This window comes from Aythya marila, assembly GCF_965140915.1.
Source record: "Aythya marila genome assembly, chromosome: 33".
Lineage (NCBI taxonomy): Eukaryota > Metazoa > Chordata > Aves > Anseriformes > Anatidae > Aythya > Aythya marila.
This window is the reverse complement of record NC_139074.1, coordinates 718,081-743,082: the sequence shown is the minus strand read 5'-3', so window position 1 is coordinate 743,082 and position 25,002 is coordinate 718,081. Positions and strand designations below refer to the sequence as shown.

The 25,002-nt window shown below is 56.1% G+C and overlaps 2 protein-coding genes across 2 annotated transcripts; both read left to right on the top strand.

Moving 5' to 3' along the window:
- Window positions 1–1,820: 1,820 nt before the first annotated feature.
- LOC309889258 (butyrophilin subfamily 1 member A1-like) lies at window positions 1,821–8,145 on the top strand (the record flags this gene model as incomplete). Its single annotated transcript, XM_082782020.1, has 7 exons — window positions 1,821–2,114; window positions 3,008–3,107; window positions 3,516–3,863; window positions 4,580–4,861; window positions 4,991–5,095; window positions 6,747–6,767; window positions 7,506–8,145. The coding sequence occupies 7 exons, from the start codon at window positions 1,821–1,823 to the stop codon at window positions 8,132–8,134; spliced, it is 1,779 nt and encodes a 592-aa protein (XP_082638146.1). The 3' UTR covers window positions 8,135–8,145.
- A 13,431-nt stretch (window positions 8,146–21,576) lies between these two features.
- Window positions 21,577–23,956, top strand: LOC309889257 (butyrophilin subfamily 3 member A2-like; the record flags this gene model as incomplete). Its single annotated transcript, XM_082782019.1, has 3 exons — window positions 21,577–22,421; window positions 22,833–23,180; window positions 23,664–23,956. Coding segments are annotated over exons 1-3 (741 nt in total), but the record flags the coding sequence as incomplete, so codon positions are not given.
- Between the last annotated feature and the right edge of the window lie 1,046 nt (window positions 23,957–25,002).

The window sequence follows — 25,002 nt, the reverse complement described above, 5'->3', positions numbered from 1 at the left end:
CTTTGCCTCCTAGGTTGGGGTTGATCTTTGCTCTGTGCCTGGTGCTGAGCATGAGCAGCCTGTGGGGGCTCTTTGTTATCTCCTGTGGAGCACATTTATGCAATATACAGCAGCAGCAGGACTGTGTCAAATAAAGTTTTTCACAGGAAGATGGAGTCTGGCAGTGGCATTTCGTGGGTGCTTTGTGTCCTGAGGCTTTGCTGCCTGGGAAGTCATCTTGAATCATAGAATCAAAGAATCACAAAATATCCCAAGTTGGAAGGGATCCATTAGGATCATCGAGTCCAGCTCCTGGTACCACACAGGTCTACCCAGAAATTCATACCTTGTGCCTAAGTGCACAGTACAAATGCTTCTTAAACTCTGACAAGCTTGGTGCAGAGACTGCTTCCCTGGGGAGCCTGTTCCAGTGTGTGACAACCGTCTCAGTTAAGAACCTCTTATGATGTCTAGCCTAAACCTCCCCTGCCTCAGCTTGACACCATTCCCACAGGTCCTATCACTGGTGACTAAAGAGAAGAGATTGACGCCTGCCCCTTCAGTACCCCTCTTGAGGAAGCTGTAGACCAAAAGGAGGTCTCCCCTCAGCCTCCTCTTCTCCACGCTGAACAGGCAAAGGGACCTAGGCCGCTCCTCATACGTCTTCCCCTCTAGGCCCTTCACCATCTTTGTAGCCCTCCTCTGGACATTCTCCAACAGTTTGAAGTCCTTTTTGTACCGTGGTGCCCATAACTGCACACAGTACTCGAGGTGAGGCTGCACCAGCGCAGAGCAGAGCGGGACAATCACTACCCTTGACCGACTAGTGATGCTGTGCTTGATGTACCCCAGGATACAGTTGGCCCTCCTGGCTGCCAGGGCACACTGCTGACTCATGTTCAGCTTTCTGTCAGCCACAACCCCCAGATCCCTCTCTGTGGGGCTGCTCTCCAGCATCTCGTCACCTAGTCTGCACGTATAGCCAGGGTTGCCCCATCCCACGTGCAGGACCCGGCACTTGCTGTTGTTAGACTTCATGCAGTTGGTGATCGCCCAGCTCTCCAATCTGTCCAGGTCTCTCTGCAAGGCCTTCCTACCCTCAACAGAGTCCACAACTCCTCCAAGTTTAGTATCATCGGCAAAATTTGCTCAAAACACCTTCTAGTCCTACATCCAAATCATTTATAAGAATATTGAAGAGGACTGGCCCTAAACTGGAGCCTTGCGGGACCCCACTGGTGATCGTCAGTCAGACAGATGTGGCCCCATTTAGCACAACCCTTTGAGCCCTGCCCATCAGCCAATTGCTCACCCATCGTATGATGTTTTTGTTTAGCTGTATGCTGGACATTTTGTCCAGTAGGATCCTATGGGAAAGTGTGTCAAAAGCTTTCCTGAAATCCAAAAAGATCACAACAGAAGGTTTCCTTTCATTGACTCCATGGGTGATCTTATTGTAAAGGAAATCAAATTTGTTTAACAGGACCTACCCCTTGTGAACCCATGTTGGCTGGGACCAATGACTACACAGTCTTGCAGCAGATCATCTCCTTGGTGTTGGTCCTGGGAGTCAGAGCCAGGAGGAAACTAAGCTCCAACTACCCCTGGTTCACCAGCTACTGCCTGGGACTCACTTGTCACACCTGGGTCATTGCCCTATCCTGGGAGTATGCAAAGAGCTTCCAGCCTCCCATCACACAGGCTCTGCAGAGGCTGAGCCCACAGGGGGCGTCACTGGTTCTTCAAGTCCTCCAAGAAGAGGCAGCAGGTGGCCTCAGCCTTCAGCCAAAATCACAGAATCACTTATGAGCCCCAGTTTGAAAGGACCCTCCAGGACCATCATGTCCATCTACTGGTTCCACACAGGACCACCCAAAAAATCAGACCCTGTGCCTGAGAGCCTTCTCCAAATGCTCCCTGAGCTACGACAGGTTCAGGGAGATGGCCAAGTCCCTTGGAAGCCTGTTCCCACGCTCTCGGAGAAGAATGTTTTCCAAACAGACCGCCTGACCCTCCTCTGTGGCAGCTCCATGGCATTCGTTCGGGCCCTGTCACTGGCCCCAGAGAGCAGAGACCATCGCCTGCCCCTCCGCTCCACTCATCAGGAAGCAGTGGGCCACCACGAGGCCTCCCCTGTATGTCCTCTGCTCTGGGCTCAACAAGCCAAGCGCCTTCAGCCGCTCCTCACACGCCTTGCCCTGCAGAGCCTTCGCCGTCCTCATAGCCCTCCCTTGGAGGCTCTCGCACAGTTTCACGCCCTTCGTCTGCTGCGGTGCCCACAGCTGCACGCAGTGCTCGAGGCGAGGCCGCAGCAGGCCGAGCAGAGCGAGACGATCCCTTCCCTCGGCCAGCCAGCAGTGCCATGCCTGAGGCACCCCAGGGCACGCTTGGCCCTTTGGGTTGCCAGGGCCCGCTGCTGGCTCACATCCAACTTGCTGTTGGCCACAACCCCCAGCTGCACATAAACTTCCAATAGCTGCCTAAGCTTGAGAAGAAGATCCCTGCCCCTCTGGGGCAACCCTCTCCTGTGCCTGCTTAACTTGAGCCTTTTGCAGGGCTGGCTCCTTGCCTTCAGCACCCTGGGCAAAGGGTGGCAGCTCCGGGCTCGGCACCCAACTGCACCCCATTACTTCAGCTTCCAATCCCACTCAGCTCTGCTCTGCCATCTCTCCATATTGTCCCATTGCTCACAGTTTCATTCCTCTCTAGACAGGTGTAGATGAACGAGCTCAGAAACTGGCTTTCCCTAGAGGTCTGGAGAGGCTCCTGCTGGGGACAAGCCTCTCGTCCTGGCTAAGGCGGTGCCAGCCCTGCAGAGCTCCTCAGACACTTGTACCCATTGCCCCAGGGTAGAGCTGCTCCCAGCAGGTTATTGCAGCCAGGAACTGGGCAAAGGTTGGGAAAGTTGGGCGGAGCCTTCTGCTTCCTTCAGCTCTGCTGGGTGCTGTGAGGGACGTCCATCTTAGTGGGGCTTCCTTGGAGAAAAAACCCTGGGGGGCCATCTGCCCCCTGGGGGACCTCTCTTCAGATGGGGCTCCCCTGGGGCTGTGGCATCCCCAGCCTCACCAGCCATGCCAGGGGCCTCCCGACTTCCCTCGTCACTCTGCTCCTCCTCCAGCTGGGCTCAGGTAGGATCCTGTGGGGCTGCTGGGGACTCTCCCCCCTGGGCCTGACAGATGTGCTGCTGTGGGGCGAGGGGGTGGCCATGGGGCAGGGGGGACCCGAGACCACAGTTCGGTCCCCACTGGGTTTCACTTTCCCTTTGGTTCTTTCACACAATATGGGCGCTGCCTTGACTGCCATTTATGGCTCTCCTTCTCCTGCCCGAATGCTGCAGGGAGGGCTCCCACTCCCAGCACACCTCCTTCTCCTGCACATCCTCCCTCTCCCTTTCCTGTCTCCCCAGTGATTTCCCATGGGACAGGGGGGACGCAGCACGCACCAACTCACACACAGCTCGCCCTTTGACACTCACTGCCCCTACATTTACGATGGCAAAATCTCACCTCCTCTCTGTGCCCTTCTCCGTTGCCCAGCTCAGCTCAGAGTGGAGGGACCAGGCCAGCCTGTCACTGCCACTGTGGGGCAGGATGTCGTGCTGCCCTGCCACGTGTCCCCTCAACGCGATGCTCGCAGCTTGGAGGTCAGGTGGATCCGGGACCATATCTCTGAGACAGTGCACCACTACCGCAATGGACAGGACCTGTACAGGGAGCAGATAGGGGCATATGCCGGGAGGACGGAGTTGGTCAGAGATGGTCTCTCTGCTGGAAGCCTGGACTTGCGAATCACAGGGCTGAGACCCTCTGATGATGGCCAGTACATCTGCACTGCGGAAGATGCTCATGCTTATGATGAAGCTATTGTGGATCTGGTGGTGTCAGGTTAGTGGCTGGGGTGAGATGTTCAAGAGATGGTGCAGGTGTGCCTGGGTTTGTGTGTTCTACCTAGGACCCTGTCCCATCCTCATGGCCATCTACAAGGCCTTTCAAACAGTAGAGTATGATGGGGCTGGGCTTCTCCTCCTCAACCTGTGAGCACTTGTCCAGCAACGAGCACACCTGTTCCCTGCAGGATTTTTCTTGAGAGAGAGTTACACAGATGAAATTTTTTATTCAGTTTCAATGGCCTCTTTGAACTCCATCCCCATGATGTTCTGAGGGCACTGGGCACAGGCTGCTGAGCAGCTCCTCCAGCTGTGCCAACCATGGGAACAAACTCTGTGCCTGGGAGAAAACTGAGCACCTGGACCTCTACTTGCTTTTCTTTTTGTCCTGGGGGAGACTTGAGATATTCTCTGGAAGTCTCAGGGCTTACTGAACCAGCCTAGCTTGGTGCAGAGAGGCTGCCTGGAGTTGCTAAAGCTGGGCACCTGGGTTTTCTGGACGATATGGGTTCATTGGCATTTTTCAGCCCTGCTGTCTGGTTCTTGCACCAGCAGTGGTGTGTTAGGGGTGAGGCTGTGTGTGTGGAGTGCCGGTACCTGAGCTCCTGTGGCAGTGGCTGTGCAGGGCTTTGTCTAGCATGGGAGCAAATGGGGTCTTTGCCTTCAAATGAATCCCTCCCCAAGTCAAGCCCCAGCCACGCGCTCTTCCCCCAGCCACAGGCGCTGACCCCCACCTCACCCTTGGGGGCTACGAGGACGGAGGCGTCCGGGTGCTATGTCGATCGGCCGGCTGGTACCCGCTGCCGCAGCTGCTGTGGAAGGATGCTCGTGGGCAGCACCTGCCCTCGGTCTCTCAGGCACATTCCCAGGACCAGGAGGGGTTCTTTGAAATCGAAGGCACCGTCATTGTAACCGGGAGCGTGGAGGGGCCCTTGTCCTGCGTGGTCAGGAACAGCCGCATCCAGCAGGAACGGGAATCATCCCTGCACATCGCAGGTACAAATGGCACAGCCAGGGTGAGGTGTTCCTGGCCCCTGCACTTGTCCCAACCCAGGAGATGTCTGGGTCTTGCTTTTCCACCTGCAGGCATATAAACGCAGCCCTTTTCCTGGTGCCTTTTCTCAGCTCCTTTTTTCCTCAACGCCCAGCCCTTGATAGTAGTTCTGGCTCTGGTCCTCGTGCTTTTGGCTGTGTCCATTGGCCTCGGTGTTTATCTCTTTCGAAAGCAAGGTAAGCTGGTAGCACAGGGATGGAGCAGAGGGAGGTGTTCTGCAGGGATTCCCCCTGGGTGTGGAGCGGGGCTGAGCCCTGGCCCAGGGAGGTGCATAGGAGGAGGAAGGGAATGTTCCCTGGGGATGCCAAAGGCCTTAGGATCGTAGTGGAACTCTGCCTTGGGCAAGGAAGGCAGGGGAGAAGGCAAGGGGCCTTGGGTGGGAGGCCAGGGAGCATGGCTGCAGCGTGGGGCTGGTGGCAAGGCGCAGCCCCCCTGCACATGTTCCCACCCAGCAACCAAGCTGCTCTGCTCACCACCTCTTCCTCCGCCTTTGCTTTTCAGCGGCACAGATACAAGAGCTGGGTGAGTCCTTGCAGTCCCTGCCCCCAGCCCCTGGGGAAGTGGTGTCCCTGCGGGAGGGCCTGTGCCTGGTCTGGGTGGGCTCTGGGGGCTTGTGTGGTGGTGGCTCGGGGGTGCTGGAGGAGCAGCTGGAGCCTGGGGTGGGAGTGGGGAGTGCTGGGGCTGTGGCTGCCCTGGGCGTGGAGCACAGCCAGGATGGCTGAAAGGAACGAGGATCAAGCTGGGGATGGGGAGCAAGCTGCGGGGCTGCCCTGCTCTGCACTGACGCTTCTGGGACAGGGGCGTCCTCCAGCCATCCCCATTCACTTCCCCTTGTGTTTTGGTGGCGCGGTGCAGAGAGCTGCACAAGTGTCAGTCCTTACTGGTCACCTACGAAAGCATTTCTCTGAGCTGGGTCTGATTGACTGTTATTCTATGAAGGGAATTTATCACATGACTCCAGGTTGGTGTGCAACTGAAGCATTTATTGAATATACATTCTTGCGTTTTATACACTTTGTATCTCTGCACATGCCAGTTATGCTACTTGGCAAGCTTGCTCATTGGTGGCTGTACTAGTGTTCACGCGACTATCATGCTCTTATTCTGCTCGTTGATTTGTTATCATGCAAACCGCTCATACTGGTTGTTTTCTCAACTCCTCAATTGTTACTTCTTCTTCGACCTTGTCCTACTTGCCTTGTACCTTATCTTGCATTTTTCTACTAGCTACTTTATTTCTGTGTCTATCAGATTCCACAGGCTTCCAAACTGAGTTCCCATAACTCCAGTCCCTCCCAATATGGGAGTAAGTTGGCCTGTGCCCGTTGTACACTGTATAGATTTTAGTGTCTTCCCATTGGAGCCACCATGAGATGAGAAGCTGTAACCTCTGATCACCATTGCTTTTAGTTTCATTTTCCATTGGAAAAAAAAAAAAAAAAAAAAAAAAAAAAAAAAAAGATGCAGAGCATAGTAAGTCTCCTTTTATATATCCAAAGATCTGGTGTCTTCCCTTGGGAGCAGCCATTAGCTGTGCAGCTCTCCCTTCTCATCATGCATTGTTCTTGCTTTCCTTTTCCATCGCAACAAGCTGAACAGCTTGGTGAGTCTCCATCTCCTATCCAAATGCATTCAGGTCTAGCCATGAAATGGGCTTTCTCCCCTGATCATGCATTGCTCTTGCTTTTCTTTTCAAGAGGAAAAAGTGGAAATGCTGGGTTAGTGTTCTTCTCCAGCCTTAAGAAATTTGAGCTTACCCTTGTTAGTAGCCCTGGTATGAGTAGCTGTCCCCTCTCATCATGTGTTGCTTTTCTCTTTCTCCTGCAGCTACACAAGCTACAGAGCTGGGTGAGTGTCCCGTCTGAAACCTAAAATATAAAATAAAATAAATATTAAAAAGTCTGTTTTAAGGAAAAAGGTGAAAAGTTTTCTCTTTTCATCATGAGTTGCTTTTACTCCTGTTTTGCAGAGAAAAAAGATGCAGAGCTGGGTGAGTCTCTCTACAAAAAAAAAAAAAAAAAAAAAGGCAGTTGAGCTGGGGACTCTCATCATGCCTTGCTTTTCTTTTCCTTTTTCTAGAGAAACATGCTGCAGAGCTGGGTGAGTATCCCTCCCCAAACTGAAAAAAAAATGGAGGTCCAGCCATGGGATCAGAGGCTGGCCCCTCTCATCATGCCTTGTTTTTTCACTTTTCCAGCGGAACAAGCTGCAGATCTGGGTGAGTGTCACTGCACTTGGACCCCAGGGAACACCAAGGCAATGCGCAGGGGAGGGTGGGCAGCTGGGACAGAGCAGCCCAGGGCTGGCCTCTCACCCTACCCACGCTGACTGGGTACCAGCCATGGGCTGTGACCAGCTCTCCCCTCTCCTTCCAGCAAGGAGACATTTTATGCTGTCTAATAATACAGGTAGGTGTGCACTGGGTTGCCCTCTGCAGTGCTTCCCCTTCCCCGTGCTGGGGCATGTTCAGGAGCCAAGAGGTGCCCCATCTCCTGCCCCGTGGGGCAGCTACTGGCCCTGAGCTGGGGAAAGCCTGCCCAGGGCTGAGCTCTGCCCCTGATGGCCTGGCTCCTTCTCTCCCTACAGTGAAGGTGACCCTGGATCCGCTCACGGCTCATCCCCGGCTTGTCTTGTCTCAGGACAACAGCAGTGTGAGATGGGAAACTAAATGGCAGCAGGTGCCTTACATACCGCAGAGATTTGAGTCTTGGTGCTGCGTGCTGGGCCGTGAGGAGTTCAGAGAGGGGAGGCACTGCTGGTTGGTGAAGGTGGAGGGAGAGCAGCAAAAATATGCTTGGTGGGCTGTTGGGGTGGCCAGAACATCTGTGGAGAAGAAGAAAGGGATCAAAATTTGCCCCCAAGAGGGAATTTGGGCTCTTCAGTATGATGAAGGAGATTTCACGTCTCTTACATCTCCTCGCACCCCCTTGTCTGTGTACCACAACACCACGAGGATCTGGGTCTGTCTGGATTTTACCCAGGGGCAGGTGTCTTTTATCAACGCTGACAATGGGTTTGAGATCTTCACTTTCACAGCAGCCACTTTCAATGGGAAGAGCATCCGCCCCTGGTTTTTGCTGGAATCACCGGAAATTAAGCTTTGTCTGAGGGACAGCACCCCCCAGACCCTGTCCCCAGCCCTGGGGAGCTCCGATGATTTTCCAGCCACTCCTCAAACACCTCTCCTTGGTCCTGCAGGAACAACACAGGAATGAGGGGCAGTGGGGCCAGGGGCTGCTCCGTGTTCCTCCCTGCTGCTGGAGGAGGGCTGGGATGCTGCAAGCAGGGACCAGGCCCCTTGCAAACCCTGGGCTCTGCCCTGCACACTGCTCCTGTGCTGGGGCACAAGCCCTGCTGGCACCCGTGGCTCTCACCCTGCCTCTGAGCCCCAGCGGGCAGCACAGGGGCTGCAGTAACTCTCATTGCTCCTCTCCCCTCTGCTTGCACTGCTTGCAGACCCCAGGGCAAGGGATGTGGTCACCATATGCTGCAGGCCACCTTTGCCTCCTAGTATGGGGTTGATCCTTGCTCTGTGCCTGGTGCTGAGCATGAGCAGCATGTGGGGGCTCTTTGTTCCCTCCTCTGGAGCACATCAAGGCCCAGCAGCAACAGGACTGTGTCAAATAAATTTTTTCACAGGAAGATGGAGTCTGGCAGTGGCATTTCGTGGGTGCTTTCTGTCCTGAGGCTTTGCTGCCTGGGATGGTGTCTTGCAGCAGTCCGTCTCCTTGGTGTTGGTCCTGGGAGTCAGAGCCAGGAGGAACTGAAGCTCCAGCTAGCCCTGGTTCCCCAGCTGGAACCTGGGTGCACTTGTCCCAGCTGGGTCATTGCCCTGCCCTGGGGGTACCCAACGAGCTTCCATCCTCCCATCTCACAGGCTCTGCAGAAGCTGTGGCCACAGGGGGCGTCACCAGCTCTTCAAGTCCTCCAAGCAGAGGCAGCAGGTGGCCTCAACCTTCATGTAAAGATCACAGAATCACTTATGAGCCCCAGTTTGAAAGGACCCTCCAGGACCATCATGTCCATCCACTGGTTCCACACAGGACCACCCAAAAACTAGATCCTGTGTCTAAGAGCCTTCTCCAAAAGCTCCTTCAGCTGCGTCAGGCTCGGGGCTGTGCCCATATCCCTCCAGAGCCTGTTCCCATGCCCCACTAGCCTCTTGGGGAAGAATCTTTTTCAAACAGACAGCCTGAGCCTCCTCTGTGGCAGCTCCATGTCTACAGCCTCCTTTAAGGTACCTGTAGAGAGCAATAAGGTTGTCCCTGAGCCTCCTTTTCTCCAGGTTGAACAAGCCCAGGTCCCTCAGCCATTCCTCGTAGGACTTGTTCTCCAGGCCCCTCACCAGCTTCGTCGCCCTTCTCTGGACTCGCTGTAGCACCTCCATGTCCTTCTTGTAGCGAGGGGCCCAAAACTGAACACAATACTCAAGGTGCGGCCTAACCAGAGCCGAGTACAGGGGGACAATCACTTCCCTAGCCCTGCTGGCCATGCTGCTTCTTATACAAGCCAGGATGCTGTTGGCCTTCTTGGCCACCTGAGCACACTGCTGGCTCATATTCAGCCAACTATCAACCAATACTCCCAGGTCCTTCTCTGCCAGGCAGCTCTCCAACCACTCATCTCCCAGCCTGTAGCTCTGCTTGGGGTTGTTGTGCCCCAGGTGCAGGACCCGGCACTTGGCCTTGTTGAACTTCATGCAGTTGGCCTCAGCCCATTGGTGCAGCCTATCCAGATCCTCCTGCAGAGCCTTCCTACCCTCGAGTTGATTGACACACACACCTAACTTGGTGTCATCTGCAAACTTACTGAGGGTGCACTCAATGCCCTCATCCAGATCATCGATAAAGATATTAGAGAGGACTGGCCCCAGCACCGAGCCCTGGGGGATGCCACTAGTGACCGGCATCCAGCTGGATTTTACTCCATTCACCACAACTCTTTGGACCTGACTACCCAGCCAGGTTTTAATCCAACGAAGCATACGCCAGTCCAAGCCACAAGCAGACAGTTTCTTGAGGAGAATGTTGTGGGGAACAGTGTCAAAGGCCTTGCTGAAGTCAAGGTAGACCACATCCACAGCCTTTCCCTCATTCACCCAGCGCGTCACTTCGTCACAGAAGGAGATGTTAGTTGGATGTTAGGAAGTTAGTTTGTTAGGATTGATGTTAGGTTAGATGTTAGGATTGTTAGTTTGGATGTTAGGAAGAACTTCTTTACTGAAAGGGTTGTTAGGCATTGGAACAGGCTGCCCAGGGAAGTGGTGGAGTCACCATCCCTCGAAGTCTTTAAAAGACGTTTAGATGTAGAGCTTAGGGATATGGTTTAGTGGGGACTGTTAGCGTTAGGTCACAGGTTGGACTTGATGATCTTGAGGTCTCTTCCAACCTAGAAATTCTGTGATTCTGTGTGACTCTGTGAGATCAGATTCATCAAGCAAGACCTGCCTTTCATAAACCCATGCTGACTGGGCCCGATTGCTTGGTTGCCCTGTAAATGCTGCATTATAACATGCAAGATAATCTGCTCCATGAGCTTCCCTGGCGCTAAGTTCAAACTAACAGGCCTATAGGTCCCCAGGTCTACCCTCCGGCCATTCCTGTAGATGGGCATCATGTTTGCTACCCACCAAATTCAATATGAATCGTCTCCCATAAGGATAAGGGCAGTGTTTCCAGAGGCATCACATAGTTCCTTAAAGAACAGTTCATCCATGTCATAATCCTGGCTGCATGCAGAAACTGTCCATCCTGTCCTTGGAAGCCATTTCCACACCAAAGTCTCCACCGTGCTGCAGAAGAGCTTTGCTTGCCAGAGGGCAAATGGTCTGCCCGTTTCTGCCTCCACTGGGATGGACAGAGCCGGGAGTGGGGCTGGCTCTTTGTCCCCACCACCCTGGGAAAAGGGTGGCACTGAGATGCTCGGCAGCCAGCTGTGCCTCTTTCCCTGCAGCCTCCGATGTAGCTCTGCTCTGCAGCATCTTGCACCCATCCCCCAAGGCTCAGGGCTCCTCCCGGAGGGTTACTGCAGACAAGAACTGTACAAAAGCTGGTGAAGTCACGTGTAGCCTTCTAGTTCCTGCAGCTATGGTGGGTGCTGTGAGGGACGACTATTTTGGTGAGACTGCCTTGGAGAAGAACACCTGGGGATGCCTTCTGTGTCCCCCACTCCATAAGCACAGGCTCAGCGCCCTGCCCAAGACACTGCTGGCTGTGGCTCCTTGTGCCCAGGCTTGCAGCCCCTCAGTACCTGACTCTTCTACCCCCAGATCCTGCTCCCGCAGCAGCACAGATGGGGCTCTCCTGGGGCTGCGGCTGCCCCAGCCTCACCGGCCATGCCAGCGGCTTCCTGACTTTCCTCGTCACTCTGCACCTTCTCCAGCTGGGCTCAGGTAGGATCCTGCAGGGATGCTTGGGGCTCTCCCCCCTGTGCATGCAGATGTGCTGCCACAGGGCAGGGGAGCGGCTCCAGGGTAGGGGGACCAGAGCCCACAGCTCAGTCCCTGCTGAGTTTCACTTTCTCTTTGGTTCTTTCACACAATACGGGCACTGCCTTGGCTGCCCTTTCTGGCTCTTCTTCTCCTGCCCAAAAGCTGCAGAGAGGGCTCCCACTCCCAGCACCCCTACTTCTCCTGCACGTCCTTCCTCTCCCTCTCTGGTTTCCCGGGTGGTTTCCCATGGGACATGGGGGACAGAGCAAGCACCAACTCACACACCAACTCATGCCCTTTGTCACTCACTGCCCCTAAATTTACGATGGCAAAATCTTACTGCCTCTCTGTGCCCTTCTCCATTGCCCAGCCCAGCTCAGAGTGGAGGGACCAGGCCACCCTGTCACTGGCACCGTGGGGCAGGATGTCGTGCTGCCCTGCCACTTGTCCCCTCAACGCGATGCTCGCAGCTTGGAGGTCAGGTGGATTCGGCGCACGATATCTGAGACAGTGCACCACTACCACAATGGAGAGGACCTGTACGGGGAGCAGATGGGGGCATATGCCGGGAGGACAGAGTTGGCCAGGGATGGTCTTTCTGCTGGAAGCCTGGAGCTGAGAATCACGGGGCTGAGACCCTCTGATGATGGCCTGTATGTCTGCACTGTGGAAGATGCTGATGCTTACGACGAAGCAATTGTAGAGCTGGAGGTGTCAGGTTAGTGTCTTTTGTGAGGTATTCAAGGGATGGTGCAGGTGTCGCTGGATTTGCGTGTCCCACCCAGGACCCTGTCCCATCCTCATGGCCATCTACGTGGCCTTTCGAACAGTAGACTATGATGAGGCTTCTCTTCTGTCAGTGAGCACTTGCTCAGCAAGGAGTACACCTGTGCCCTTTAAGGTTTTTTTGAGAGACAGCTGCATGAATGCAATGATTTAATTCAGTCTCCGGGGCCCGCTTTGAACTCCATCCCCATGCTGTTGTGTGGGCAGTGGGCACAGGTTCCTGAGCAGGTCCTTCAGCTGTGCCAACAATAGGTGCTGTTTACGGGTGAGACACAGCTCCCATGCTGTGTCTGGCATGGGAGCAGATGGGGTCATTGCCTTGAAATGAATCCCTCCCCAAGTCAAGCCACAGCCACGCGCTCTTCCCTCAGCCACAGGCGCTGACCCCCACCTCTCCCTGGGGGGCTACGAGGCCGGAGGCGTCCGGGTGCTGTGTCGATCGGCCGGCTGGTACCCGCTGCCGCAGCTGCTGTGGAGGGATGCTCGTGGGCAGCACCTGCCCTCGGTCTCCCAGACACATTCCCAGGACCAGGAGGGGCTCTTTGAAATCGAAGGCGCCGTCATCGTGACCGGGAGCGTGGAGGGGCCCTTGTCCTGCGTGGTCAGGAGCAGCCGCCTCCGGCAGGAGCGGGAATCATCCCTGCACATCGCAGGTACAAATGGCACAGCCAGGGTGAGGTGTTCCTGGCCCCTGTACTTGTCCCGACCCAGGAGAAATCTGGGTCTTGCTTTTCTAATCCCATCAATGTAAACACAGCCCTTTTCCTGGTGCCTTTTCTCAGCTCCCTTCTTCCACAACGCCCAGCCCTGGATGGTGGCTCTGGCTCTGGTCCTCGTGCTTTTGGCTGTGTCCATTGGCCTCGGTGTTTATCTCTTCCGAAAGCAAGGTAAGCTGGCAGCACAGGGATGGAGCGGAGGGAGGTGTTCTGCAGGGACCCCCCTGGGTGTGGAGCGGGGCTGAGCCCTGGCCCAGGGAGGTGCGTAGGAGGAGGAAGGGAATGTTCTCCTGGGGATCCCAAAGTCTTAGGATCGTCTTGGGTGGGAGGCCAGGGAGCACGGCTGCAGCGTGGGGCTGGTGGCAAGGCGCAGCCCCCCTGCACATGTTCCCACCCAGCAACCAAGCTGCTCTGCTCACCACCTCTTCCTCCGCCTTTGCTTTTCAGCGGCACAGAGCCGAGAGCTGGGTAAGTCCTTGCAGTCCCTGCCCCCAGCCCCTGGGAACTGGTGGTGTCTGTGCGGGAGGGCCTGGTCTGGGTGGGCTCTGGGGGCTTGTGTGCCGGTGGCTCGGGGGTGCTGGAGGAGCAGCTGGAGCCTGGGGTGGGAGTGGGGAGTGCTGGGGCTGGGGCTGCCCTGGGCACGGGACACGGCCGGAATGGCTGAAAGGAACGGGGATCAAGGTGGGGACGGGGAGCGAGCTGCGGGGCTGCCCTGCTCTGCACTGATATTTCTGGGACAGGGATGTCTTCCAACAATCTCTTTGTCCCTTCCATTGTGGTATGGGTTACACAGACATAAACCCCAGAAGTGATCAATGTCCCTTCCAATCCCTAACATCCTGTGACTCTGTGAAATGTCTGTCTACTGTTCTACTCGAAAGGGCATTGTACAAAGCTGGGCGTTAATGACTATTAGTCCTGTCCCACCTTAAGGGCAAGGAAATCTTTTCCTGCTCCTGAGATGTGTTCAGGCTCTAGCTACGTGCTGAGCAGCTCTCCCCTCTCATCAGGCATTGCTCTTCTTTTCCTTTTCAGAGAAACAAGCTGCAGAGCTGGGTGAGTGTCACTGAGCTTGGGCCCAAGGGGAACACCAAGGTGATGTGCAGGGGAGGGTGGGCAGCTGGGACAGAACACCCCAGGGCTGGCCCCTCACCCTGCCCACACCCACTGGGCACCAGCTGTGGGCTGTGACCAGCTCTCCCCTCTCCTTCCAGCATGGAGAAAGTTTCTGCTGCCTCACAATACAGGTAGGTGTGCATTGGATTGCGCTCTGAAATGCTTCCACTGCCCTTGCTGGGAGATGTTCAGGAGCCAAGAGGTGCCCCCTGTCCTGCCCCGTGGGGCAGCTCCTGGCCCCGAGCTGGGGAAAGCCTGCCCAGGGCTGAGCTCTGCCCCTGATGGCCTGGCTCCTTCTGTCCCTGCAGTGAAGGTGACCCTGGATCCAAGCACGGCTCATTCCTATCTCATCGTGTCAGAGGACCAAAGGAGTGTGAGATGGGAAAGTAACAGGCAGCAGTTACCTTACAGCAGGGGGACATTTGACAATTGGTGCGGCGTTCTAGGACGTGAGGAGTTCAGAGAGGGGAGGCACTGCTGGCAGGTTGATGGGGAAGAGGGAACACATTCTTGGTGGACTGTGGGGGTGGCCAAGGCATCTGTGGAGAGGAAGGGGTGGTTCAACATGACTCCTGAAGAAGGGATCTGGGCTTTGCAGTATGATAAAGGGAAGATCTTCTCTCTCACATCTCCTCGCACTCCCTTGTCCCTGTCCCCTGTCCCCACGAGGATCTGGGTCTGTCTGGACTATACCCAGGGGCAGGTGTCTTTTATCAATGCTGACAATGGAGTCAAGATTTACACTTTCAAAGAAGCCTCCTTCAACCGGGAGAGCATCCGCCCCTGGTTCTGGCTAGGGATGCCAGGAATTCAGCTGTGCCTTAGGGACTGCACCCCCCAGACCCCGTCCCCAGCCCTGGGGGGCTCCTGTGATTCTCCAGACACTCCTGCATCACCTCTCCTTGATCCTTCAGGAGCAGCACAGGAATGAGGGGCAGTGGGGCCAGGGACTGCTCCTTTATTCCTCCCTGCTACTGTAGGAGAGATGGGATGCTGCAAGCAGGGGCCAGGCCCCTTGCAAACCCTGGGCTCTGCCCTGCACAGGGCTCCTGTGCTGGGGCAAAAGCCCTGCTGGCACCCGTGGCTCTCACCCTGCCTCTGAGCCCCTGCGGGCAGCACAGGGGCTGCAGCAGCTCTCATTGCTCCTCTCCCCTCTGCTAGCACTGCTTGCAGACCCCAGGGCAAGGGATGTGGTCACCGTGTGCTGCTGGCCATTGCAGGCCACCTTTGCCTCCTAGGTTGGGGTTGATCTTTGCTCTGTGCCTGGTGCTGAGCATGAGCAGCCTGTGGGGGCTCTTTGTTCCCTCCTCTGGAGCACATCAAGGCACAGCAGCAACAGGACTGTGGCAAATAAAGTTTTTCACAGGAAGATGGAGTCTGGCAGTAGCATTTGCTGGGTGATTTCTGTCCTGAGGGTTTGCAGCCTGGGAAGGCTTCTTGCAGCAGACTGTCTCCTTGGTGTTGGTCCTGGGAGTCAGAGCCAGGAGGAACCAAAGCACCAACTGCCCCTTGGTTCTCCATCTGTTCCCTGGCACCCCCTTGTCCCAGCTGGGTCATTGCCCTGCGCTGGGCTAGACAGGTTAATGACCCAGCTGGGACAAGGGGATCCCCAAGAGCTTCCATCCTCCCATCACACAGGTTCAGTTGAGTCTCTGCCTGCAGGGGGGGCATCACCAGCTTTTTGAAGTCCTCCAAGAAGAGGCAGCAGGTGGTGCCAACCTTAAAGCTGTCCGTCAGGTCCTTTCAAGCCACCTCCATGTCCCATGTTTCCCTTTCACCACCCAAATTGTTGCTGTGGCTGTTTTATTTTCCACTGCTCAGGGCAGGGTTCAGCTAGAAATGGGCTTGCAGGAGCCATGGGGCCACCCCAGCTTCACCAACCCTCAGCTATCAGTAACAATCCTGCACTCCCAGAAAACCAGTGCCACTTTTTGCACCTTGTTTAAAAGCAAGCAGGGAAACAAGCTGACATTCTTAGGCCAAATTCATTGCGGTGTGTTTTAAACATCGCAGAATTAAAATCAGGAGCAGACACAGTGCAGAAACAGGGGAAGGAAATGCGTTTGGAAGACACTGCATCCGATGGAAGCAGGTGATCCAAACAGACCGAACCTCAGTGAGATGGAGCCTCCGTGGCTGCAGGACTTCCTTGGCCTCTTCGAAGGTTTAACTATATGAAGGTGGGAAGCTAAGAATAGGTTTTGAACCCAGCTACACAATGAGGAGACACAGATGCTCTCCTCCAGCTGGTTCTCAATGCCAAGCTGAGTGGTCTCCACACCCAACCATCCATCTTCATGCACGTGGGGTCTCACCATCCCAAAATCCCATCATCCTTCATCCCATTGAGATCCCACCATCCTCACACCCCATCCTTTTTAATCCCAGCAGGGTCCCGCCATCCCAAAACCCCATTGTCCTCCACCGTGCTGCAGAAGAGCTTTGCTTGCCAGAGGGCAAATGGTCTGCCCGTTTCTGCCTCCACTGGGATGGACAGAGCCGGGAGTGGGGCTGGCTCTTTGTCCCCACCACCCTGGGAAAAGGGTGGCACTGAGATGCTCGGCAGCCAGCTGTGCCTCTTTCCCTGCAGCCTCCGATGTAGCTCTGCTCTGCAGCATCTTGCACCCATCCCCCAAGGCTCAGGGCTCCTCCCGGAGGGTTACTGCAGACAAGAACTGTACAAAAGCTGGTGAAGTCACGTGTAGCCTTCTAGTTCCTGCAGCTATGGTGGGTGCTGTGAGGGACGACTATTTTGGTGAGACTGCCTTGGAGAAGAACACCTGGGGATGCCTTCTGTGTCCCCCACTCCATAAGCACAGGCTCAGCGCCCTGCCCAAGACACTGCTGGCTGTGGCTCCTTGTGCCCAGGCTTGCAGCCCCTCAGTACCTGACTCTTCTACCCCCAGATCCTGCTCCCGCAGCAGCACAGATGGGGCTCTCCTGGGGCTGCGGCTGCCCCAGCCTCACCGGCCATGCCAGCGGCTTCCTGACTTTCCTCGTCACTCTGCACCTTCTCCAGCTGGGCTCAGGTAGGATCCTGCAGGGATGCTTGGGGCTCTCCCCCCTGTGCATGCAGATGTGCTGCCACAGGGCAGGGGAGCGGCTCCAGGGTAGGGGGACCAGAGCCCACAGCTCAGTCCCTGCTGAGTTTCACTTTCTCTTTGGTTCTTTCACACAATACGGGCACTGCCTTGGCTGCCCTTTCTGGCTCTTCTTCTCCTGCCCAAAAGCTGCAGAGAGGGCTCCCACTCCCAGCACCCCTACTTCTCCTGCACGTCCTTCCTCTCCCTCTCTGGTTTCCCGGGTGGTTTCCCATGGGACATGGGGGACAGAGCAAGCACCAACTCACACACCAACTCATGCCCTTTGTCACTCACTGCCCCTAAATTTACGATGGCAAAATCTTACTGCCTCTCTGTGCCCTTCTCCATTGCCCAGCCCAGCTCAGAGTGGAGGGACCAGGCCACCCTGTCACTGGCACCGTGGGGCAGGATGTCGTGCTGCCCTGCCACTTGTCCCCTCAACGCGATGCTCGCAGCTTGGAGGTCAGGTGGATTCGGCGCACGATATCTGAGACAGTGCACCACTACCACAATGGAGAGGACCTGTACGGGGAGCAGATGGGGGCATATGCCGGGAGGACAGAGTTGGCCAGGGATGGTCTTTCTGCTGGAAGCCTGGAGCTGAGAATCACGGGGCTGAGACCCTCTGATGATGGCCTGTATGTCTGCACTGTGGAAGATGCTGATGCTTACGACGAAGCAATTGTAGAGCTGGAGGTGTCAGGTTAGTGTCTTTTGTGAGGTATTCAAGGGATGGTGCAGGTGTCGCTGGATTTGCGTGTCCCACCCAGGACCCTGTCCCATCCTCATGGCCATCTACGTGGCCTTTCGAACAGTAGACTATGATGAGGCTTCTCTTCTGTCAGTGAGCACTTGCTCAGCAAGGAGTACACCTGTGCCCTTTAAGGTTTTTTTGAGAGACAGCTGCATGAATGCAATGATTTAATTCAGTCTCCGGGGCCCGCTTTGAACTCCATCCCCATGCTGTTGTGTGGGCAGTGGGCACAGGTTCCTGAGCAGGTCCTTCAGCTGTGCCAACAATAGGTGCTGTTTACGGGTGAGACACAGCTCCCATGCTGTGTCTGGCATGGGAGCAGATGGGGTCATTGCCTTGAAATGAATCCCTCCCCAAGTCAAGCCACAGCCACGCGCTCTTCCCTCAGCCACAGGCGCTGACCCCCACCTCTCCCTGGGGGGCTACGAGGCCGGAGGCGTCCGGGTGCTGTGTCGATCGGCCGGCTGGTACCCGCTGCCGCAGCTGCTGTGGAGGGATGCTCGTGGGCAGCACCTGCCCTCGGTCTCCCAGACACATTCCCAGGACCAGGAGGGGCTCTTTGAAATCGAAGGCGCCGTCATCGTGACCGGGAGCGTGGAGGGGCCCTTGTCCTGCGTGGTCAGGAGCAGCCGCCTCCGGCAGGAGCGGGAATCATCCCTGCACATCGCAGGTACAAATGGCACAGCCAGGGTGAGGTGTTCCTGGCCCCTGTACTTGTCCCGACCCAGGAGAAATCTGGGTCTTGCTTTTCTAATCCCATCAATGTAAACACAGCCCTTTTCCTGGTGCCTTTTCTCAGCTCCCTTCTTCCACAACGCCCAGCCCTGGATGGTGGCTCTGGCTCTGGTCCTCGTGCTTTTGGCTGTGTCCATTGGCCTCGGTGTTTATCTCTTCCGAAAGCAAGGTAAGCTGGCAGCACAGGGATGGAGCGGAGGGAGGTGTTCTGCAGGGACCCCCCTGGGTGTGGAGCGGGGCTGAGCCCTGGCCCAGGGAGGTGCGTAGGAGGAGGAAGGGAATGTTCTCCTGGGGATCCCAAAGTCTTAGGATCGTCTTGGGTGGGAGGCCAGGGAGCACGGCTGCAGCGTGGGGCTGGTGGCAAGGCGCAGCCCCCCTGCACATGTTCCCACCCAGCAACCAAGCTGCTCTGCTCACCACCTCTTCCTCCGCCTTTGCTTTTCAGCGGCACAGAGCCGAGAGCTGGGTAAGTCCTTGCAGTCCCTGCCCCCAGCCCCTGGGAACTGGTGGTGTCTGTGCGGGAGGGCCTGGTCTGGGTGGGCTCTGGGGGCTTGTGTGCCGGTGGCTCGGGGGTGCTGGAGGAGCAGCTGGAGCCTGGGGTGGGAGTGGGGAGTGCTGGGGCTGGGGCTGCCCTGGGCACGGGACACGGCCGGAATGGCTGAAAGGAACGGGGATCAAGGTGGGGACGGGGAGCGAGCTGCGGGGCTGCCCTGCTCTGCACTGATATTTCTGGGACAGGGATGTCTTCCAACAATCTCTTTGTCCCTTCCATTGTGGTATGGGTTACACAGACATAAACCCCAGAAGTGATCAATGTCCCTTCCAATCCCTAACATCCTGTGACTCTGTGAAATGTCTGTCTACTGTTCTACTCGAAAGGGCATTGTACAAAGCTGGGCGTTAATGACTATTAGTCCTGTCCCACCTTAAGGGCAAGGAAATCTTTTCCTGCTCCTGAGATGTGTTCAGGCTCTAGCTACGTGCTGAGCAGCTCTCCCCTCTCATCAGGCATTGCTCTTCTTTTCCTTTTCAGAGAAACAAGCTGCAGAGCTGGGTGAGTGTCACTGAGCTTGGGCCCAAGGGGAACACCAAGGTGATGTGCAGGGGAGGGTGGGCAGCTGGGACAGAACACCCCAGGGCTGGCCCCTCACCCTGCCCACACCCACTGGGCACCAGCTGTGGGCTGTGACCAGCTCTCCCCTCTCCTTCCAGCATGGAGAAAGTTTCTGCTGCCTCACAATACAGGTAGGTGTGCATTGGATTGCGCTCTGAAATGCTTCCACTGCCCTTGCTGGGAGATGTTCAGGAGCCAAGAGGTGCCCCCTGTCCTGCCCCGTGGGGCAGCTCCTGGCCCCGAGCTGGGGAAAGCCTGCCCAGGGCTGAGCTCTGCCCCTGATGGCCTGGCTCCTTCTGTCCCTGCAGTGAAGGTGACCCTGGATCCGGACACAGCTCATCCCCAGCTCGTCCTGTCTCAGGATAACAGAAGTGTGAGACGGGAAATGAAACAGCAGCAGGTGCCTGACACAGAGGAGAGATTTGACAACTGGGGCTGTGTGCTGGGCCGTGAGGAGTTTAGAGAGGGGAGGCACTGCTGGCAGGTGGAGGGAGTTGTGGGAAATAATTCTTGGTGGGCTGTGGGAGTGGCCAGGGCATCTGTGAAGAAGAAGGGAAATATCACTGTGAGCCCCAAAGAGGGCATCTGGGCTTTGGATTCCAATGACGGGCAGCCCCCAACTCAAATATCTTCTCGCACTCCCTTGTCCCTGTCCCCTGTCCTCAAGAGGATCTGGGTCTGTCTGGACTATACCCAGGGGCAGGTGTCTTTTATCAATGCTGACAATGGAGTCAAGATTTACACTTTCAAAGAAGCCTTCTTCAACGAGGAGAGCATCCACCCCTGGTTCTGGCTGGGGATAAATGCCCAGCTGTGTCTTAAGGACAGCAACCCCCAGACCCTGTCCCCAGCCCTGGGGGGCTCCTGTGATTCTCCAGACACTCCTGCATCACCTCTCCTTGATCCTGCAAGAGTAGCGCAGAACTGAGCGACAGTGTTGCCAGGCCTGCCCTGCACTCCTCTTGTGCTGGAGGAGGGCTGGGATGCTGCAAGCAGGGGCCAGGCCCCTTGCAGCCCCTGGGCTCTGCCCTGCACACAGCTCCTGTGGTGGGGCACAAGCCCTGCTGGCACCCATGGGTCTCACCCTGCCTCTGAGCCCCTGCGGGCAGCACAGGGGCTGCAGCAGCTCTCCACGCTCCTCTCCCCTCTGCTTGCACTGCTTGCAGACCCCAGGGCAAGGCATGTGGTCACCGTGTGCTGCTGGCCATTGCAGGCCACCTTTGCCTCCTAGGTTGGGGTTGATCTTTGCTCTGTGCCTGGTGCTGAGCATGAGCAGCCTGTGGGGGCTCTTTGTTCCCTCCTCTGGAGCACATCAAGGCACAGCAGCAGCAGGGCTGTGGCAAATAAAGTTTTTTTGTGAGTTAACAATACTGTTAAGCTTCAACTCTAATTGAGCTTTGGCCATTTGAATCTTTCCCCCTAATGACAAGGGCAGCAGATCCAGAGCCATGCCTTAGTTCCTTCAAGAACAGGTCATCCATGTCATCATCCTGGCTGCATGCAGGGCTTCTCTTGCCAGAGGGCAAATGGTCTGCCCATTTCTTCCTCCTCTGCGATGGGCAGAGCCAGGAGTGGGGCTGGTTCTTTGCCTGCACCACTCTGGGCAAAGGGTGGTAGCACAGTGCTCAGCACTTAGGCATGGAAATCAAACTTCACAACTCCTAAAGACTTATAAAGCAGGTACGTTTATTACAGTACTGGGTGCAAGGGGGATCACTCCTCCTAGCATGCACACCAATAGTTACTGCCAGGGTGTTTATATTGATGGGATATATGCATATTCATTTCATTTCCTGCAAGTCTCTTACATATTCATCAGGTCTCCATAAATCATTAACATAGGTTTCCACCCCTATCTGCATGCACACTAGAATCCTCAGGCGGTTGTCCAGTGTACTCTGCTGGTCTTTTGATGTAGGACAGAAGCCTTCCTCACTGCTAAACTTCTGATCTTTCCTTTCTTTTACAGACGTCAGCAGTCAAGCCAGTTCTTGCTGGCTTCATTATCTATGCATGCAGTCTTTGACTCCCTTATCGTTCGGGTTGCCCTCTCCTTGTGGTTAGCTAACTCAACTGTGTTAGCTAAGAACTACAGAATCAACATCCTTTGCCTTGTTCCCTGTCTCAATCTTTTAGGGTCATCCTGTCCTCGTACTCCCTAGCTCAGTCCTGTCCTTGAGGCTGATATACAACATAATCCCTGGGTTAGCTGAAACCTGCAATATAGGCATGCTTTCCCTTGTTCCCTGTCTCAGCACACAGCTGTGCCACTTTCCCTGCAGCCTCTGATTCCGCTACGCTCTGGAGCCTCTTGCTCCCAGCCCCCAAATGTCCAAGCTCCTCCCAGAGTTTTACTGTTGTCCGGAACTGCGTAGGAGATCTGGAATTTTGGCATACCCCTGTGTTTCCTGCAGCTCGGCTGGGTGTGGTGAGAGACCTCTCCGTGGGGCTTCCCTGGAGGAGAACCCCTGGGGGCTGCCTGCTGTGTCCCCCCGCCCGTGATAAGCACAGGCTCTGCGCCTTGCCCAAGGTGCTGCTTGCTGTGGCTATTTGTGTCCGGGCCCAAGGTGACTCCTTCCCCATCTGCCTGTGGTACCTGAAGCCCCTCGATCCCCTCTTTCTTCTGCCCCTACTTCTGCCCCCAGCTCCTGCTCCTGCTGCAGCACAGATGGGGCTCTCCTGGGGCTGCAGCCACCCCAGCCTCATAGGCCATGTCAGGGGCCTCCTGACTTCCCTCGTCACTCTGCTCCTCCTCCAGCTGGGCTCAGGTAGGATACTGCGGGACTGCTGGGGGCTCTCCCCCCTAGGCCTAGCAGACGTGCTGCCATAGGGTAAAGGAGAGGCTGTGGAGCAGAGGGAGCCCTAGCCCACAGATCAGCCCTGGCAGCTGGGTTTCACTTTCACTTTTGTTCTTTCACACAATACGGGCACTGCCTTGCCTGCCCTTTCTGTGTCTCCTTCACCTGCCTGAATGCTGCAGAGAGGGCTCCCACTCCCAGCACACCTCCTTCTCCTGCATGTCCTCCCTCGCCCTCTCCTGTTTCCCGGGTGGTTTCCAAGGGGTTACGGGGGACGCAGCACGCACCAACTCATGCACAGCTCGCCCTTTGTCACTCACTGACACTAAATTTACGATGGCAACGTCTCACCGCCTTTCTGTGCCCTTCTCCATTGCCCAGCCCAGCTCAGAGTGGAGGGACCAGGCCAGCCTGTCACTGCCACCGTGGGGCAGGATGTTGTGCTGCCCTGCCACTTGTCCCCTCAACGCGATGCTCACAGCTTGGAGGTCAGGTGGATTCGGGATGATTTGTCTGAGACAGTGCACCACTACCGCAATGGAGAGGACCTGTATGGGGAGCAGATAGGGGCATATGCTGGGAGGACAGAGTTGGACAGAGATGGTCTCTCTGCTGGAAGCCTGGACTTGCGAATCACGGGGCTGAGACCCTCTGATGATGGCCTGTATGTCTGCACTGTGAAAAATGCTGATGCTTATGACGAAGCAGTTGTGGAGCTAGAGTTGTCAGGTTAGTGGCTGGTGTGAGGCATTCAAGGGATGGTGCAGGTGTCCCAGGGTTTCTGTGTTCCAGCCAGGACCCTGTCCCATCCTCATGGCCATCTACGAGGCCTTGCAAACAGTACAGTGTGATGGGGCTTCTCCTCTGCTGGTGAGCACTTTTCCAGCAAGGAGTACACCTGTGCCCTTGCAGGCTTTTTATTGAGAAAGAGCTGCATGAATGCAATGATTTAATTCAGTCTCAGGGGCCTTCTTTGAACTCCATCCCCATGCTGTTGTGTGGGCAGTGGGCAAAGGTTGCTGAGCAGGTCCTTCAGCTGTGCCAACAATAGGTGCTGTTTAGGGGTGAGAGTGGCTCCGTGGAGTGCCCGGTCCCTGAGCCCCTGGGGCCGTGGTTGGTCTGTGCTGTGTCTGGCATGGGAGCAGATGGGGTCTTTGCCTTGGAACCGAATCCCTCCCCAAGTCAAGCCCCAGCCACGCGCTCTTCCCCCAGCCACAGGTGCTGACCCCCACCTCTCCCTGGGGGGCTACGAGGCCAGAGGCGTCCGGGTGCTGTGTCGATCGGCCGGCTGGTACCCGCTGCCACAGCTGCTGTGGAGGGATGCTCGCGGGCAGCACCTGCCCTCGGTCTCCCAGACACATTCCCAGGACCAGGAGGGGCTCTTTGAAATTGAAGGCGCCGTCATCATGACCGGGAGCATGGAGGGGCCCTTGTCCTGCGTGGTCAGGAACAGCCGCCTCCATCAGGAATGGGAATCATCCCTGCACATCGCAGGTACAAATGGCACAGCCAGGGTGAGGTGTTCCTGGCCCCTGCACTTGTCCCGACCCAGGAGAAGTCTGGGTCTTGCTCTTCCACCTGCGGGCATGGAAATGCAGCCCTTTTCCTGGTGCCTTTTCTCAGCTCCCTTCTTCCACAATGCCCAGCCCTGGAAGGTGGCTCTGGCTCTGGTCCTCGTGCTTTTGGCTGTGTCCATTGGCCTCGGAGTTTATCTCTTCCGAAAGCAAGGTAAGGTGGCAGCGCAGGGATGGAGCAGAGGGAGGTGTTCTGCAGGGACCTCCCTGGGTGTGGAGCGGGGCTGAGCCCTGGCCCAGGGAGGTGCGTAGGAGGAGGAAGGAAATGTTCTCCTGGGGATCCCAAAGGCCTTAGGATGGTCTTGGGTGGGAGGCCAGGGAGCATGGCTGCAGCGTGGGGCTGGTGGCAAGGCGCAGCCCCCCTGCACATGTTCCCACCCAGCAACCAAGCTGCTCTGCTCACCACCTCTTCCTCCGCCTTTGCTTTTCAGCGGCACAGAGGCGAGAGCTGGGTGAGTCCTTGCAGTCCCTGTCCCCAGCCCCTGGGGAAGTGGTGTCTGTGCGGGAGGGCCTGGTCTGGGTGGGCTCTGGGGGCTTGTGTGCTGGTGGCTCGGGGGTTCTGGAGGAGCAGCTGGAGCCTGGGGTGGGAGTGGGGAGTGCCAAGTGAAAGTCTCTCCACTCTGACCATTCATTTCTTTTGCTTTTCTATAGCAGCGAAAATTGATGCAGAGCTGGGTAAGTCTCCTTCCACTAAGAGAAGGCATTTGGTGTCTTCCCATTGGCATACTCCCTTCTGACCGTACGTTCTTTTCTCTTTCTTTTCCAGTGCAACAAGCTGCAGAGATAGGTGAGTGTCCATCCATGAACTGAAAGAATTTGCGGTGTAGACATGGGATGAGAAGTATTTCTCTCTGATCATGTATTCCTTATGCTTTTCCAGAAGAAAAAGCTGAAAGACTGAGTGAGTATCTTTCCCTGCCCCCTCACCCCAGTACTGAAGGAACTGGGGGTCATTCCTTTGTAGCAGCCACATGATA